The sequence below is a fragment of the Mobula hypostoma genome, chromosome 5 (assembly GCF_963921235.1).
Source record: "Mobula hypostoma chromosome 5, sMobHyp1.1, whole genome shotgun sequence".
Lineage (NCBI taxonomy): Eukaryota > Metazoa > Chordata > Chondrichthyes > Myliobatiformes > Myliobatidae > Mobula > Mobula hypostoma.
Window position 1 is genome coordinate 195,306,241 of NC_086101.1, and position 18,130 is coordinate 195,324,370.

Below are 18,130 nucleotides of genomic sequence, written 5' to 3' on the forward strand. Positions count from 1 at the left end.
ATTCTTGGTTGGTGCAGCTGCAATGAAACCCAATTTCCCTCGGGATCAATAAAGTATATCTATCTCTCTATATATCTATCTATCTAATTACATTGGAGGAATTTCTAGAGTGCCTACAAGAGGAGCCCGTGGTTGAGTAGAAGATCAGATATTCTGGATTGGGTGTTGTACAATGAAACAGAAGTGATTAGAGAGCTTTATTCAATATAATGTATCTGGTATTATTATATTTTTTCTTTTGTTTTATAATATGTATTTTCTTGGACTCTGTATTCTTCTATATAGAAATTAATAAAAATATTGAAAAAGAAAAAGAGAGCTTAAAGTAAAAGAATTCTCTGGGGAAAGTGTTCACAATATGATCAATATTCACCCTGAAATTTGAGAAGGAGAAGCTAATGTCAGATGTACCAGTATTACAGTGGATTAAAGGGAATTACAGAGGCATGAAAGAGGAGTTGGCCAAAATTGATTGGCAGGGATGACGGCAGAGCAGCAATAGTTGGAATTTCTGGAAGCAATCTGGAAGGCACAGGATATATACGTCCCAAAGAGGAAGAAGTATTCTAAAAGAAAGGTGACACTGCTGTGGCTAACAAGAGAAGTCAAAGCCAACATGAAAGCCAAAGAGAGGGTATATAATAGAGTAAAAAGTAGTGAGAAGTTAGAGGATTTTAAAAGCCAGAAGGCAACTAAAAAAGTTATTAAGAAGGTAAAGATGGAATGTGAAAGTAAGCTAGCCAGTAATATCAAGAAGTTACCAAAAATTTCTTCAGATACATAAAGTGTAAAAGAGAGGCAAGAGTGAATAAAAGAATGCTGGGGAGGCAGTAATGGGGGACAACAAAATGTTGGATGAACTGAATAAGTATTTTGCATCACTTCACTGTGGAAGACACTAGTCAGGTCACTCATCTGAGTGCTACTGGTACCATGTAACCCAGTACTACCTGTCGCATGGTCGGGTGGTCAGCGACTAAACCGGCTCCCCCACCAGGCCTGCCTGCTGAGGAGGGTGGCTAGACACCCTGCAGGACGAAAAACAAGACCTGTCAAAGGGCAGATGAACCCTCTCGTAGGGTCAATGGCCATCTAGCAAACACGTGCCGTGAAGTGCGGAAAGGGCATTCCTTGCATCGAAGCTTGGTCTGGCCATTCGCTGCAACAGAACTTTCCCCAGCCGTCTTGGACCCCACCATGCTGCTGGATCCGGGATGGGATGTCGAGAGGTGGGTCTGGACCCGTGCAACCCCCTACTCATCCATTCATGCACACGCTGTTCCTTTCTGAGGAGTGGGGTACCACCCCACTAACTGACTGAAAGGAACCATCATCATCCTATGGGATGGATAGCCAGAGAGAGAGAGAGCAATATGGTGAAAGTTCCAGATGTCAGAGGCAATGAAGTGTGTGAAGTTACCATAACTAGAGACAACGTTCTTGGGAAACTGACAGGTCTAATGGTAGGTAAGTCACCTGGACCAGATGGTGTACACACCAGAGTTCTGAAAGAGGTGGCTGAAGGGATCATGGAGGCATTAGTTATGATCTTTCCAGAATCTCTAGATTCTGGAATGGTTCTGGAAGTCTGGAAAATTGTAAATTTCACTCCACTTTTCAAGAAGAGAGAGAGGCAGAAGAAAGGTAGTTATAGGCCAGTTTGTCTGATGTCAGTGGTTGGTAAGATGTTGGAGTCAATTGTTAAGGATGTATTTTCAGGATACTTGAAGGCACTTGATAAAATAGGCCATAGTCAGCATGGTTTCCTCACGGGAAAATCTTGTCTGACAAATCTGTTGGAATTCTTTGAAGAAATAACAAGCAGAATAGACAAAGGAAAATCAGTTGATGTTGTATACTTGGATTTTCAGAAGGCCTTTGACAAGGTGCCACACGTGAGGCTGCTTAACCAGCCTCAAACCCAAGGTATTCCAGGAAAGATTCTGGCATGGATAAAGCAGTGGCTGATTGGCACATGGTAAAGAGTGGGAATAAAGGGAGCTTTTCTGGCTGGCTGCCCTTGACTAATGGTGCTCCACTGGGATCTGTGTTGGGATGGATTCTTTTTATGTTATATGTCAATGACTTGGATGATGGAAATGATGGCTTTGTTGCAAAGTTTGCAGATGATATAAAAATGGATGGGGTGCAGGTAATTTTGAGGAAGAAGGGAGGCTACAGAAGGGCCGAGACAGATTAGAAGAACGGGCAAAGAAATAGCAGATGGAATATTGTGTTGAGAAGTGTATGGTCATGCACTTTGGTAGAAGAAATGAAAGAGTTGACTATTTTCTAAATGGAAAGAAAATACAAAAAGCTGAGGTGCAAAGGGACTTGGGAGTCCTTATGCAGAATTCCCTTAAGGTTAATTTGCAAGTTGAGTCTGTGGTGAGGAAGGCAAATGCAATGTGAGCATTCATTTCAAGAGGACTTGAATATTAAAGCAAGGATGTAATGTTGAAACTTTATAAAGCACTGGTGAAGCCTCAAATCAAGTATAGTGAGCAGGTTTGGGCCCTTTATCTTAGAAAGGATGTGCTGAAAGTAGAGAGAGTTCAAAGGAAGTTCATGAAAATGATTCCAGGATTGAATAGCTTGTCATATGAGGAGTGTTTGATGGCTCTGGGCCTGTATTCACTAGAGTTCAGAAGAATGAGGGTTGACTTCATTGAAACCTATCAAACGGTGAAAGCCTTGATAGAAGATGTTTCCTAGGAGAGAATGCTTCCAATGGTGCAAGAGTCTAATACCAGAGAACACAGCTTCAGAATAGAGGGGCGTCCTCTTAGGACAGAAATGAAGAGGAATTTCTTTAGCCCACAAGTGGTGAATCTGCTGAATTCTTTGCCTCAGACAGCTGTGGAGTCCAAGTCTTTATGTATATTTAAGGCAGAGGTTGATAGATTCTTGATTAGTCAGGGCATGAAAGGATATGGGGAGAAGGCAGGAGGTTGAGGTTGAGAGGAAAAATAGATCAGTCATGATGAAATGGTGGAGCAGACTCGATGGGCCAGATGGCCTAATTTTGGTCCTATATGGTCTACACTCTCATTGGTTCAGATTCACGTTTATTTATCATGTGTACTTGGAAATATACTGGTTAATGTGTCATTTACATTCACAAATAACATAGCCAAGGGGTTGTGCTGGGTGCCACACATAGCTATGCCAACATAGCATGTCCACGATGCTCAACAGAACAACACAGAACACAACAAGCTACTAAACCACAATAGCAAAATGGGCTCTATTTCTCCCAGACCCCCAAACATATGAGGGTCGTCCAACTCCAGGACTGGCTTCCAGCCTTTGGTCATCAAGTTTTGACTTTCAGACTCCTGATCAACCTTCAGGCTCCAATTTTTGTTACTGACCCCAGACTAGCTGATGAGAGGGCCCTGACCTCTAGGCTCAAACGCCTGGCCCTCATGCCTCCTGCTCACATGGACATTGATCTCAGGCACACCTACTGGAAACCCTGATAACCTTGGATGTCCTGTGTCAGCCACCCACACCGCTGGACCTGGAGTGCAGAGCACGGAGCAGAGACTCCTCCACATCCCTGTCTCTAAACCCTAACCTGACCTCCAACTTCACTCTCTGTCCCCAAAACATTCCTGCACACTTCCCTCATGACTTGTATTGCCCCTGAGTGAAAAGCTCTCCTGACAACTTACTCTTTCCCATTTCAATCTGTGTTGTCTAGGATTTGCACCCTTCACACCAAGAAACAATTTACTTAATTGGGCTGTTGAAGACAAAGGCAGAACAACAGAATTGTTTGATTTGCTTTCACAGTGGTTTGGTTTATCTAGAGCTATTTCAGTTCCCATGTTAGATTCCTGGAACTTCAAATTAACAAGACCTTTCAAAGAATACTGCAAATATCTGATTTCATTTGTTTGTGGATGTACAATATGACAGATGCTGGTATATATTAGAGAAGGATATGTCAGGAAATTGTCTAAAGGTGCAAATAGATAGATACATAGATAGGTAGATAGAGTGAGTAGAGAAAAAGAAGGGGAAGTGTTCATGGGTTCATGGTCTGTTCAGAAATCTGATGATGGAGGAGCAGGAGCTCTTGGTAAAACATTGAGTGTGGGTCTTCAGCTCCTGTAACTCCTCCCTGATGATACTGCAGAAAAAAGGTGAGGTAGTGTTATTGGCTTCATGGACATGGATACATCAATGAAATTAATCACTAACATATCAACTCGATACACTTCTGCAAACCACAATGTTCACTCATCAATGACACCTGGCTTTCCAATCCCTTAACAGTGAGCTGTTTGTCCACGTCCTCACCCATCTCACTATCACAGACACGTGGTGAGCTGTTTGTCCACGTCCTCACCCATCTCACTATCACAGACACGTGGTGAGCTGTTTGTCCACGTCCTCACCCATCTCACTATCACAGACACGTGGTGAGCTGTTTGTCCACGTCCTCACCCATCTCACTATCAGAGACACGTGGTGAGCTGTTTGTCCACGTCCTCACCATCTCACTATTACAGACACGTGGTGAGCTGTTTGTCCACGTCCTCACCCATCTCACTATCACAGACACGTGGTGAGCTGTTTGTCCACGTCCTCACCCATCTCACTATCACAGACACGTGGTGAGCTGTTTGTCCACGTCCTCACCCATCTCACTATCACAGACACGTGGTGAGCTGTTTGTCCACGTCCTCACCCATCTCACTATCACAGACACGTGGTGAGCTGTTTGTCCACGTCCTCACCCATCTCACTATCACAGACACGTGGTGAGCTGTTTGTCCACGTCCTCACCCATCTCACTATCAGAGACACGTGGTGAGCTGTTTGTCCACGTCCTCACCCATCTCACTATCAGACACACGTGGTGAGCTGTTTGTCCACGTCCTCACCCACCTCACTATCACAGACACGTGGTGAGCTGTTTGTCCACGTCCTCACCTATCTCACTATCAGAGACACGTGGTGAGCTGTTTGTCCACGTCCTCACCCATCTCACTATCAGAGACACGTGGTGAGCTGTTTGTCCACGTCCTCACCCATCTCACTATCACAGACACGTGGTGAGCTATTTGCCCACGTCCTCACCCATCTCACTATCAGAGACACGTGGTGAGCTGTTTGTCCACGTCCTCACCATCTCACTATTACAGACACGTGGTGAGCTATTTGTCCACGTCCTCACCTATCTCACTATCACAGACACGTGGTGAGCTGTTTGTCCACGTCCTCACCCATCTCACTATCACAGACACGTGGTGAGCTGTTTGTCCACGTCCTCACCCATCTCACTATCACAGACACGTGGTGAGCTATTTGTCCACGTCCTCACCCATCTCACTATCACAGACACGTGGTGAGCTGTTTGTCCACGTCCTCACCCATCTCACTATCAGAGACACGTGGTGAGCTGTTTGTCCACGTCCTCACCCATCTCACTATTACAGACACGTGGTGAGCTGTTTGTCCACGTCCTCACCCATCTCACTATCACAGACACGTGGTGAGCTGTTTGTCCACGTCCTCACCCATCTCACTATCACAGACACGTAGTGAGCTGTTTGTCCACGTCCTCACCCATCTCACTATCAGAGACACGTGGTGAGCTGTTTGTCCACGTCCTCACCCATCTCACTATTACAGACACGTGGTGAGCTGTTTGTCCACGTCCTCACCCATCTCACTATCACAGACACGTGGTGAGCTATTTGTCCACGTCCTCACCCATCTCACTATTACAGACACGTGGTGAGCTGTTTGTCCACGTCCTCACCCATCTCACTATCACAGACACGTGGTGAGCTGTTTGTCCACGTCCTCACCCATCTCACTATCACAGACACGTGGTGAGCTGTTTGTCCACGTCCTCACCCATCTCACTATTACAGACACGTGGTGAGCTGTTTGTCCACGTCCTCACCCATCTCACTATCACAGACACGTGGTGAGCTGTTTGTCCACGTCCTCACCCATCTCACTATTACAGACACGTGGTGAGCTATTTGTCCACGTCCTCACCCATCTCACTATCACAGACACGTGGTGAGCTGTTTGTCCACGTCCTCACCCATCTCACTATCAGAGACACGTGGTGAGCTATTTGTCCACGTCCTCACCCATCTCACTATCACAGACACGTGGTGAGCTATTTGTCCACGTCCTCACCCATCTCACTATCACAGACACGTGGTGAGCTGTTTGTCCACGTCCTCACCCATCTCACTATCACAGACACGTGGTGAGCTGTTTGTCCACGTCCTCACCCATCTCACTATCACAGACACGTGGTGAGCTGTTTGTCCACGTCCTCACCCATCTCACTATCAGAGACACGTGGTGAGCTGTTTGTCCACGTCCTCACCCATCTCACTATCACAGACACGTGGTGAGCTGTTTGTCCACGTCCTCACCCATCTCACTATCACAGACACGTGGTGAGCTGTTTGTCCACGTCCTCACCCATCTCACTATCAGACACGTGGTGAGCTGTTTGTCCACGTCCTCACCCATCTCACTATCACAGACACGTGGTGAGCTGTTTGTCCACGTCCTCACCCATCTCACTATCACAGACACGTGGTGAGCTGTTTAACCACGTCCTCACCCACCTCACTATTACAGACACGTGGTGAGCTGTTTGTCCACGTCCTCACCCATCTCACTATCACAGACACGTGGTGAGCTGTTTGTCCACGTCCTCACCCATCTCACTATCAGAGACACGTGGTGAGCTGTTTGTCCACGTCCTCACCCATCTCACTATTACAGACACGTGGTGAGCTATTTGTCCACGTCCTCACCCATCTATCACAGATTTGTGGTAAGCTGTTTGTCCACGTCCTCACCCATCTCACTATTACAGACACGTGGTGAGCTATTTGTCCACGTCCTCACCCATCTCACTATCAGAGACACGTGGTGAGCTGTTTGTCCACGTCCTCACCCATCTCACTATCACAGACACGTGGTGAGCTGTTTGTCCACGTCCTCACCCATCTCACTATCAGAGACACGTGGTGAGCTGTTTGTCCACGTCCTCACCCATCTCACTATCAGAGACACGTGGTGAGCTGTTTGTCCACGTCCTCACCCATCTCACTATCAGAGACACGTGGTGAGCTGTTTGTCCACGTCCTCACCCATCTCACTATCACAGACACGTGGTGAGCAGTTTAACCACGTCCTCACCCATCTCACTATCAGAGACACGTGGTGAGCTATTTGTCCACGTCCTCACCCATCTCACTATCACAGACACGTGGTGAGCTGTTTGTCCACGTCCTCACCCATCTCACTATCAGAGACACGTGGTGAGCTGTTTGTCCACGTCCTCACCCATCTCACTATTACAGACACGTGGTGAGCTGTTTGTCCACGTCCTCACCCATCTCACTATCAGAGACACGTGGTGAGCTGTTTGTCCACGTCCTCACCCATCTCACTATCAGAGACACGTGGTGAGCTGTTTGTCCACGTCCTCACCCATCTCACTATCACAGACACGTGGTGAGCTGTTTGTCCACGTCCTCACCCATCTCACTATCACAGACACGTGGTGAGCTGTTTGTCCACGTCCTCACCCATCTCACTATCAGAGACACGTGGTGAGCTGTTTGTCCACGTCCTCACCCATCTCACTATCACAGACACGTGGTGAGCTGTTTGTCCACGTCCTCACCCATCTCACTATCACAGACACGTGGTGAGCTGTTTGTCCACGTCCTCACCCATCTCACTATCACAGACACGTGGTGAGCTGTTTGTCCACGTCCTCACCCATCTCACTATCACAGACACGTGGTGAGCTGTTTGTCCACGTCCTCACCCATCTCACTATTACAGACACGTGGTGAGCTATTTGTCCACGTCCTCACCCATCTCACTATCACAGACACGTGGTGAGCTGTTTGTCCACGTCCTCACCCATCTCACTATCACAGACACGTGGTGAGCTGTTTGTCCACGTCCTCACCCATCTCACTATCACAGACACGTGGTGAGCTGTTTGTCCACGTCCTCACCCATCTCACTATTACAGACACGTGGTGAGCTATTTGTCCACGTCCTCACCCATCTCACTATCAGAGACACGTGGTGAGCTGTTTGTCCACGTCCTCACCCATCTCACTATCAGAGACACGTGGTGAGCTGTTTGTCCACGTCCTCACCCATCTCACTATCACAGACACGTGGTGAGCTATTTGTCCACGTCCTCACCCATCTCACTATCACAGACACGTGGTGAGCTATTTGTCCACGTCCTCACCCATCTCACTATCAGAGACACGTGGTGAGCTGTTTGTCCACGTCCTCACCCATCTCACTATCACAGACACGTGGTGAGCTGTTTGTCCACGTCCTCACCCATCTCACTATCAGAGACACGTGGTGAGCTGTTTGTCCACGTCCTCACCCATCTCACTATCACAGACACGTGGTGAGCAGTTTAACCACGTCCTCACCCATCTCACTATCAGAGACACGTGGTGAGCTGTTTGTCCACGTCCTCACCCATCTCACTATCACAGACACGTGGTGAGCTGTTTGTCCACGTCCTCACCCATCTCACTATCACAGACACGTGGTGAGCTATTTGTCCACGTCCTCACCCATCTCACTATCACAGACACGTGGTGAGCAGTTTAACCACGTCCTCACCCATCTCACTATCAGAGACACGTGGTGAGCTATTTGTCCACGTCCTCACCCATCTCACTATTACAGACATGTGGTGAGCTGTTTGTCCACGTCCTCACTCATCTCACTATCACAGACACGTGGTGAGCTGTTTGTCCACGTCCTCACCCATCTCACTATCACAGACACGTGTTGAGCTGTTTGTCCACGTCCTCACCCATCTCACTATCACAGACACGTGGTGAGCTGTTTGTCCACGTCCTCACCCATCTCACTATCACAGACACGTGGTGAGCTGTTTGTCCACGTCCTCACCCATCTCACTATCACAGACACGTGGTGAGCTGTTTGTCCACGTCCTCACCCATCTCACTATCAGAGACACGTGGTGAGCTGTTTGTCCACGTCCTCACCCATCTCACTATTACAGACACGTGGTGAGCTATTTGTCCACGTCCTCACCCATCTCACTATCACAGACACGTGGTGAGCTATTTGTCCACGTCCTCACCCATCTCACTATCAGAGACACGTGGTGAGCTGTTTGTCCACGTCCTCACCCATCTCACTATCACAGACACGTGGTGAGCTGTTTGTCCACGTCCTCACCCATCTCACTATCACAGACACGTGGTGAGCTGTTTGTCCACGTCCTCACCCATCTCACTATCAGAGACACGTGGTGAGCTGTTTGTCCACGTCCTCACCCATCTCACTATCACAGACACGTGGTGAGCTGTTTGTCCACGTCCTCACCCATCTCACTATCACAGACACGTGGTGAGCTGTTTGTCCACGTCCTCACCCATCTCACTATCACAGAACCTGGTGAGCTGTTTGTCCACGTCCTCACCCATCTCACTATCACAGACACGTGGTGAGCTATTTGTCCACGTCCTCACCCATCTCACTATCACAGACACGTGGTGAGCGTTTGTCCACGTCCTCACCCATCTCACTATCAAGACACGTGGTGAGCTGTTTGTCCACGTCCTCACCCATCTACTATAAATGTACCATCTCACTATCACAGACACGTGGTGAGCTGTTTGTCCACGTCCTCACCCATCTCACTATCAGAGACACGTGGTGAGCTGTTTGTCCACGTCCTCACCCATCTCACTATCAGAGACACGTGGTGAGCTGTTTGTCCACGTCCTCACCCATCTCACTATCAGAGACACGTGGTGAGCTGTTTGTCCACGTCCTCACCCATCTCACTATCACAGACACGTGGTGAGCTGTTTGTCCACGTCCTCACCCATCTCACTATCAGAGACACGTGGTGAGCTGTTTGTCCACGTCCTCACCCATCTCACTATCACAGACACGTGGTGAGCTGTTTGTCCACGTCCTCACCCATCTCACTATCACAGACACGTGGTGAGCTGTTTGTCCACGTCCTCACCCATCTCACTATCACAGACACGTGGTGAGCTGTTTGTCCACGTCCTCACCCATCTCACTATCAGAGACACGTGGTGAGCTGTTTGTCCACGTCCTCACCCATCTCACTATCAGAGACACGTGGTGAGCTGTTTGTCCACGTCCTCACCCATCTCACTATCAGAGACACGTGGTGAGCTGTTTGTCCACGTCCTCACCCATCTCACTATCACAGACACGTGGTGAGCTGTTTGTCCACGTCCTCACCCATCTCACTATCAGAGACACGTGGTGAGCTGTTTGTCCACGTCCTCACCCATCTCACTATCAGAGACACGTGGTGAGCTGTTTGTCCACGTCCTCACCCATCTCACTCTTACAGACACGTGGTGAGCTATTTGTCCACGTCCTCACCCATCTCACTATCACAGACACGTGGTGAGCTATTTGTCCACGTCCTCACCCATCTCACTATCAGAGACACGTGGTGAGCTGTTTGTCCACGTCCTCACCCATCTCACTATCAGAGACACGTGGTGAGCTGTTTGTCCACGTCTTCACCCATCTCACTCTCACAGACACATGGTGAGCTGTTTGTTCACTTCCTCACCCATCTCACTATCAGAGACACGTGGTGAGCTGTTTGTCCACGTCCTCACCCATCTCACTGTTACAGACACGTGGTGAGCTGTTTGTCCACGTCCTCACCCATCTCACTATTACAGACACGTGGTGAGCTATTTGTCGACGTCCTCACCCATCTCACTATCAGAGACACGTGGTGAGCTGTTGAGGATATGTTAATGTCTTGTCCTGTCTCTTGGTGTGTGTTACTTGGTGTTCTGTGCTGTAATTGGTACTTGGTTTCTCATTTATGTTCTCACTGTCATTAAAATGAATATTTTTATTGACCTTAGTTTCTGCTCTGACCTTCACAGTGAAGCCGGATCCACCAATTTCACTGAACTGGACGCTGCTGAATATCAGCCAGTCGGGCCTGCTTGCTGACATCCAGATGTGGTGGGAGCCTCCACCCACAGCTGATATTAAAAACGGATGGATTTCTCTCAAGTATGAGATCCAGTATAAAACCAGCGAAAGTAACCACTGGGACTCGGTATGTTCAAGTTAATTCCACGTGTTCTTATTTACTTAGAGATACAGGCCCATCCAGCCCAGCGAGCTACACTACCAGCAACCTACCTTTTTAACACTAGCTCAGTTTACAATGGCCAATTAACCTACTAACCAGTACGTCTTTGAAGCACCCAGAGGAAAACCACGTGGTCTTGGGGAGAACGTTCAAATTGTTTACAGATGGCGCCAGGACTGAACTCTGAAAGCCCTGCGCTATAGTCGTGTCACACTAACCAGTACAATATGGTCTTGCATTTTCTTTGTTGATGGTGTGAGTATAAGAGAAACGAATAGCAAATGTGAACCACTGAGCGAACGTGCACTTTGGATCTAAAAGGTATAGAACAGGAAACTTTCTGAATGGTAACACATCAGAAATACTAAAGGGCCTGGTAGCCCAAACACAATATCTATAAGATATCAAGTTCAAGTTTAATTGTCATTCAGGCATACATGAGAATACCCATGTGTCTAGCCAAATAGAACAGCGTTACTCTGGGGCCGAAGTACAAAACACTGTACTAACAGTCGTACACAGCACAAGGCACATACATCAACTTACAGTCACACAAAAAATATACATGTAGCCCAAGTCCCTGAGTGACATGTCCTGTAAGTTGATAGTGCATGGGTGTTGCCAGCAAGAACAAGCAGTTATCAACAGTCCTCAGACGAATGTATGCACGCAATCCAGCTTGTCTTCCCTTGAGCAATCACCGGAGGGCAGCACCAATGGAGTCGCCAGCACGGATGCCGCACTACAGTGCCTCTAATGGTTCCACTCATGGACTGCTAAAACAGGCATGCCCGCAGCTTGAGACCTAGTCCTTACTACAACCATGGCCACGCAGCCTCCCCACTATCAAGGGAAAGGGAAACAAACTTACAGCATTTTGCATTACCAATATTGAACAGGGTTGTGCAATTGCAAGACAAATGTACAAGACAATCATTTGTTGGCCTGCACACCCTTCGCTCACTGACTAAATGCATTTCTGTAGCAGGCAGTAATATGATCTGCACCATCCAACTTCTCTGCCAATGAACAAATCACTGATGGGGTAGACCTGCAGTACTTGAAGTTTTTAATATCCAGCCTTGTCCTATAATCATAAAAAAGATGTTTAAAATAACCAAAACACTGTTGGTTGGCTCCCGAGAGGCTGCTGCATCCGAACACACTGCCATCTTACTGGACAAGTATAGAAAATAATCACAAACAGTAGAAGTTCTGCAGTTGCTGGAAGTCCAAAGCAATGTACAGAATGCTGGAGGAACTCAGCAGGTCAGGCAGCACCTATGGAAATGAGGGAACAGTCTATCTTACAGGCTAAAACCCTTCTTCAGGATGGGGAAGGAATAGGAAGGATGCCAGAATAAAAAGGTGGGGGGAGGGGAAAGAGGCTGGCCGGAGGTGATAGGTGAAGCCAATAAGTGAGAAAGGTCAGGGCTAGAGAAGAAAGAATCTGATAGGAGAGGAGAGTGGACAGTAAGAGAATGGGGAAGGACGAGGAGACGCAGGAGAGGTCATAGGCAGGTAAGAAGAAGTGAAAGGTCAGAGTGGGAAATGGATGGGGGTGTGGAATTTGTTCAGCAGAAGGAGAAGTCAATATTCATGCCATCAGATTTGGAGGCTACCCAGAGGGAATATAAGGTGTTGCTCCTCCACCCTGAGGGTAGCCTCATCTTGGTACAAGAGGAGGCCATGGATTGACACGTCGGAATGGGAACGGGAATCAGTATTAAAATGTTTGACTACTGAGAAGGCCCGCTTGTGGCGGACATTGCAGAGGTGTTCGATGAAGTGGTCTCCAATTTACAACTGGCTTCACTAATATGGAGGAGGCTGCATTGGGAACACTGGGCAACCTAATCATCATAGGCTGTCAAACCTCATGGTTTGAAGTTACACATGTTACTGCCTCATTAAATCACACCTGGGCAACTGAGGTTTCTAAGGGCCACGCCATGTGGAGAGGGGCCAGGTACAGAGATTAACAGAATAGCACATCTGAAAGTTAATCTATCTTACTGGGAACTTTAAAGAAGAAGATTAGCTTTATTTCTCACTTGTACAATGAAACATCGTAACATACAATGAAATAGATCATTTGCATCAACAGCCAACATAGTCCAAGGATGTTCTGGGGGCCAACTGCAAGTGTCGCCACGCTTCAACATCACTAACCCTAACATGTACAACTCTGGACTGTGGGAGGAAACCGGAGCACCTGGAGGAAACCCACGCGGTCACAGGAAAAATGTACGGACTCCTTACAGACAGCGGTGGGAATTGAACCCTGATCACTGGCTCTGTAAACCGCTACTCTACCATACCTGTATCAGCATGCCACTCTTCCTACCCTTTCTGGTTTCTCATTTGAAGATCAGTAACTAATTTATTTATCCCACCTATCACAGATTGAAGCTTTCTCCACCACCCATCCGGTGTATGCTCTTGGTACTGGCAAGAGTTATGACGTCAGGCTCAGATGTAAGCAGATTGCCAATGGGGAATTCAGCGAGTTCAGTGACACCTTGCGGATCTTTATTCCAGCACCTCAGTCTGTGGAAGGTAAGCGGAATGATAGTCTCCGACAGCCTATGGTGTCTTTGAAGGCTTGGCTACCACTAATGGAATGCCCATCAGTCACGACACTGAGTACAGGAATTGGGACATTCTGTTGTAGTTGTGTAAGCCATTGGCGAAGCTGCACTTGGAGAACCGTGTACAATTTTGGTCACCCTGTTGTAGGAAAGATGTGATTAAACTGGAAAGAGTGAGTAAAAAATTTTCTGAGCATTCTCAGTTGCCAGTACCAGAAGGTCTAAGTTATATGGAGATGTTAGTCAGGCTGAGCCTTCATTTCTTGGAACTAGGAGAATGTTTAAAATTATGAGAGTCTTGGGTAAGGTGGGCAATAATATAATTTTCCCTGGTGTTGTGCATGTGGTATTTGAGTAATCTGGTACAGTACATCTACTGGTTGATGAAGTATTCTTGGTCACTTAAGCAATTCATTACAAGTTATACATGTAAGTACATGAATTGCAAACGTCAGATGCTACCATGTGATATATGTACACCTCGCTTAAGTTAAAGAACGGAGTTAGACTCGCATTCTCCACCGTCTTGCTTTTCTTCCAATTAGTTTAATGTTTTGAAGTTACAAAATATAACAGTGGCAAAGGGGTATTTTTAAAATGAACCCAAGATGGCTAGCGACCCATTGAAATACAGTGAGGTGTTTGAACTAAAAAATATATGCAGGAGGAACGATGAGTAAAAAATGCAGTCCAACATGTGTATAGACCATCGAGTTAAAAAAAAAGCATGTATTCTTCAGAAGCGAAGACACAATTGAATTTATTTTTAAATAAGAAAACAGAAGAAATCATGGGTTCATGAAGAGTGAGTACCAGGTGATAATAATCATTTAAAAAATCAGCAGAAATGTTTGGCTACATCAGAAAGATCGACACATTTGACTCCACAAGAGATAGCTGGCTCATGTATACTGAGCTAATTGAACAGTATTTTGAAGTAAGTGAAATAGGCAATGAGAAATGAGTACCAATTTTGCTGAGTGCATTGGGTTTAAAGACATACAGTTGGCTTTGCAGTTTAAATGTTCCAACCAAACCATCCAAAATAAGCTTTGCTGCTATTGTGAAAGTAATACAGGAACATTTAGAAACAAAACCATTGTTGATTGCAGAATGCTTTAGGTTTCATAAGCTGAATCAAAAAGAAGGGGAGTCCATTTCAGCGTACACAGCTGAATTGAAAAAGTTGAGCATTGTGAGTTCAGTGATGCACTGAGGGGTTGGTTAGTTTATGGAATCTTACCAGAAAGCATTCAAAAACAGCTGCTAACCAAAGCACAACTTACACTTAAAAAAGCAATCAAAATTACTGTATCAATGGAAACGGTAGACAGAGACACAACAGAGTTGCAGTCAGGAATGAAAGGGAGTGTGAACAAAATTGCAACAGGGGCTCACATGTACCAGATCAGTGCAGGTTTAAGGATGAACTTGCAGAAAATACACAAAGCAGGACAGATACAAAGAGCATGTTGGACAGAAAAAAATAAACAGACTGCACAGAGAAAAAGATAAGTCAAGTTGCAGTTTCAAAAAGAGCACTAATCTGCATGGTGTTGCTGAAAAATCTGATAATGATGAGAGTGACACAGGACTGAGTAGCTTTGAGATTTACAATATGAAAACTAACAACAGACAAGCAATATGGCTCACAGCAGAAGTGAATGGCAAATTAAAATGGAATTGGATACTGGCTCGGCTGTGTCAGTCATTCGACAAAATGAGTTTGAATGACATTTCAAAGATATCAAATAAGCCTGCAGAACTATACTGGAGAAAAGTTAACTCCTGTGGGAATGGCATTTTTAACAGTGAACCACACTGGGCTTCTATATGATAAAAGCAGGAGGGCCAGCATTGTGGGGATGGGAGAGTGTGAAACAACTACAATTTGATTGGAGATCCATTCACCATTTACATACCACATACCCTGCAATAAAGTAAACTAAAAGTGAATTAAGAAAGGAACTGGATGATCCCTCAGCTGTCTCGATGCCGAATGCCATGAACAGTTGCCCCACAGAGGACAAACAGGTGTTGGTGCAAACCTCTGTGCCTCTGGTTGGAAAGCATATTGGACCAAAGATGGACCACGCTGCTCAGAGGAATGGTGAAAGTGATGAAAGCAGTGATCCGACTGCAACAGTTTTTGCAAGCAACATATCTAGGAAAGCTTCTGATATGTTAATCAGACAGTTACTTGTGAAATGTGGCCTGGTTTTGCTGGAAGAGAGTTCAAGGAGCTTCAGAAAAGTTGCAAGAATTTGGCTTTTGTGCGTATAAAGAACCAGAATCTACAGTACTCTGTGAGCTTTAAGGAGACTAAAAGTTGCTTGTAAAAGTAGATGCAAAGATGCAAAACCCAGCTGGATGAATGGAAGGCCAAAAAGAAAGGAGTCAATGGAGACACAAAAACAGATGATTTGTCAGATAATGTTGTGGATGAGGAAACCAAAAGGAGAGATCAGATCATAAAGGGAGCAATAGAAGGATTAATAAGAGAATAGTTCAGTGAGCTAAATGGATCTTCCCAAATAAAGATGCACAAGCTAGAAGAAGAAAAAGAACGGAGAAGAAATGTGTCCAGAACTAGCAGAACAATTTCTTGCAGTCCCAGAGTCAACTCCTGCAACCACCACGGAGAAGGCCTCAGGACCTGAAATTGTTTCACAGCCACAAGTCTCACCTGTTAAGCAGAGTGACACCCTTGTCAGGAAAAAACATATCCAACAAGAATAAGAAAGCCTCCACAGCGATTAAATCTTTATGCCTGATGGGACAATTTAAAATTTACTATGCTGTGGATGTCTGTACAGTAGTTGTAGCATATAATATACTGTGGATTTAGTTGAGATGCATTCTATGTTAAGTTTGTGATAGCTCAGCAGAGATGAGTGTTGTGTATTTAATACTTAAACAATATTTGAGTAATCTTGTTTAATTAAGCATTCTTGTTTGTTTATATAATTCATTATGAGTTCCATGTATAAATACATGAATTACATACATCATGACGCTACCACATGGTATACACGCACCTCGCTTAAAATAAAGAATGGAGTTAGACTCGTATTCTCTGCTCCCTTGTTTTTCTTCCAATTAATTTAATGTTTTGAAGTTACAGAACATAACACCTAGGGGGTGTAGATTTAGGTTGAGAGGGGTAAGATTTAAAAGGGACCCGAGAGATAACTTTTTCACCCAGAGCATGGTGAGGATATGGAGCGACCTGCCAGAGGAAGTGGTTGAGGCAGGTACAATATTATCATTTAGGAAGCACTTGGACAGGTACTGGGGCTGGGGCTTGGACGGATATGGGCTGAACACAGGAAACTGGGATGAGCTGAGTGGCCAGTATGGACTTATTGGGCCAAGAGGCTTGATCCATGCTGTATTGATCTGTGACTCTGTGATGAAATCTGGAAATTCCTGCAACACGGATTGTGGATGAGTCTAGAGCTGGAATGGGTTACAGAGGTGGAACTGGGTGAGTCCAGAGGGGAGTTCAACTCCATTCCAAAATTGCTTTCTTGCCCAGTTTTTGATGGGTGCAAATCTTTGGATAGTTCTGCAGTGGGAATGTGATTGGAGAATTGTGAGCAGTTTGGGGCCCCTCATCTGAAAAAGATATGGTGGCATTGGAGAGGGTCCAGAGGAAGTTCATAAGAATGATTCTGGGAACTAAAGGGTTAATGTATGAAGAGCATTTGATGGCTCTGGGCCTGTACCCGCTGGAGTTTAACAGAATGAGGGGGGAATCTTACTGAAATCTATCAAATATTGAAAGGTCTGGATAGAGCAGATGGGGAGAGGATGTTTCATGTAGTGGGGGAGTCTAGGACCAGAAAGCATAGCCTCAGATTAGAGGGTCCTCCATTTAGAACAGAGATAAGGAGGAACTTCTTTAGCCAGAGGGTGGTGAATCTGTGGAATTCATTGCCACTTCTGGCTATGGGGGCCAAACTGAGTATATTTAAAGCAGAAGTTGATAGGTTCTTGATTAGTCAGGACATCAAAGATTATGGGGAGATAGCAGGAGAATGAGGTTGAGGGGGATAATAAATCAGCCATGATGGAATGGCTGAGCAGGTTGGATGGATTGAATGGCTTAATTCTGCTCCTATATCTTATGATCTTATGGAACATGTGACAACTCGTAAAAGAGCCCTTCAGCTCACTGGCCCATGGTTTCAGACCAAAGTGGACAGTTTGGATTCGCCAGTGTGTCCTTAGAGTTAAAGCATGTGGCCATAGCACCATCAATGTCTTTCAGAAAGTTAAAGGAGAGACCATTTGTTTAATGCTGTGTATATGAAACATTAAAATAATTGAACACTTGGCTTGCTGATTCCAGGGTTAC

General features: G+C 45.9%; 1 protein-coding gene across 2 annotated transcripts in view; it reads left to right on the plus strand.

Moving 5' to 3' along the window:
- ghra (growth hormone receptor a) overlaps positions 1-18,130 on the plus strand; it is a 175,809-nt gene that overhangs the window by 136,886 nt on the left and 20,793 nt on the right. For both annotated transcript variants that reach the window (XM_063049644.1, XM_063049643.1), the window contains exons 9-10: positions 10,965-11,143; positions 13,585-13,738. In XM_063049644.1, coding sequence (XP_062905714.1) covers positions 10,965-11,143; positions 13,585-13,738 — 333 coding nt within the window. The remainder of the gene's footprint in view (positions 1-10,964; positions 11,144-13,584; positions 13,739-18,130) is intronic.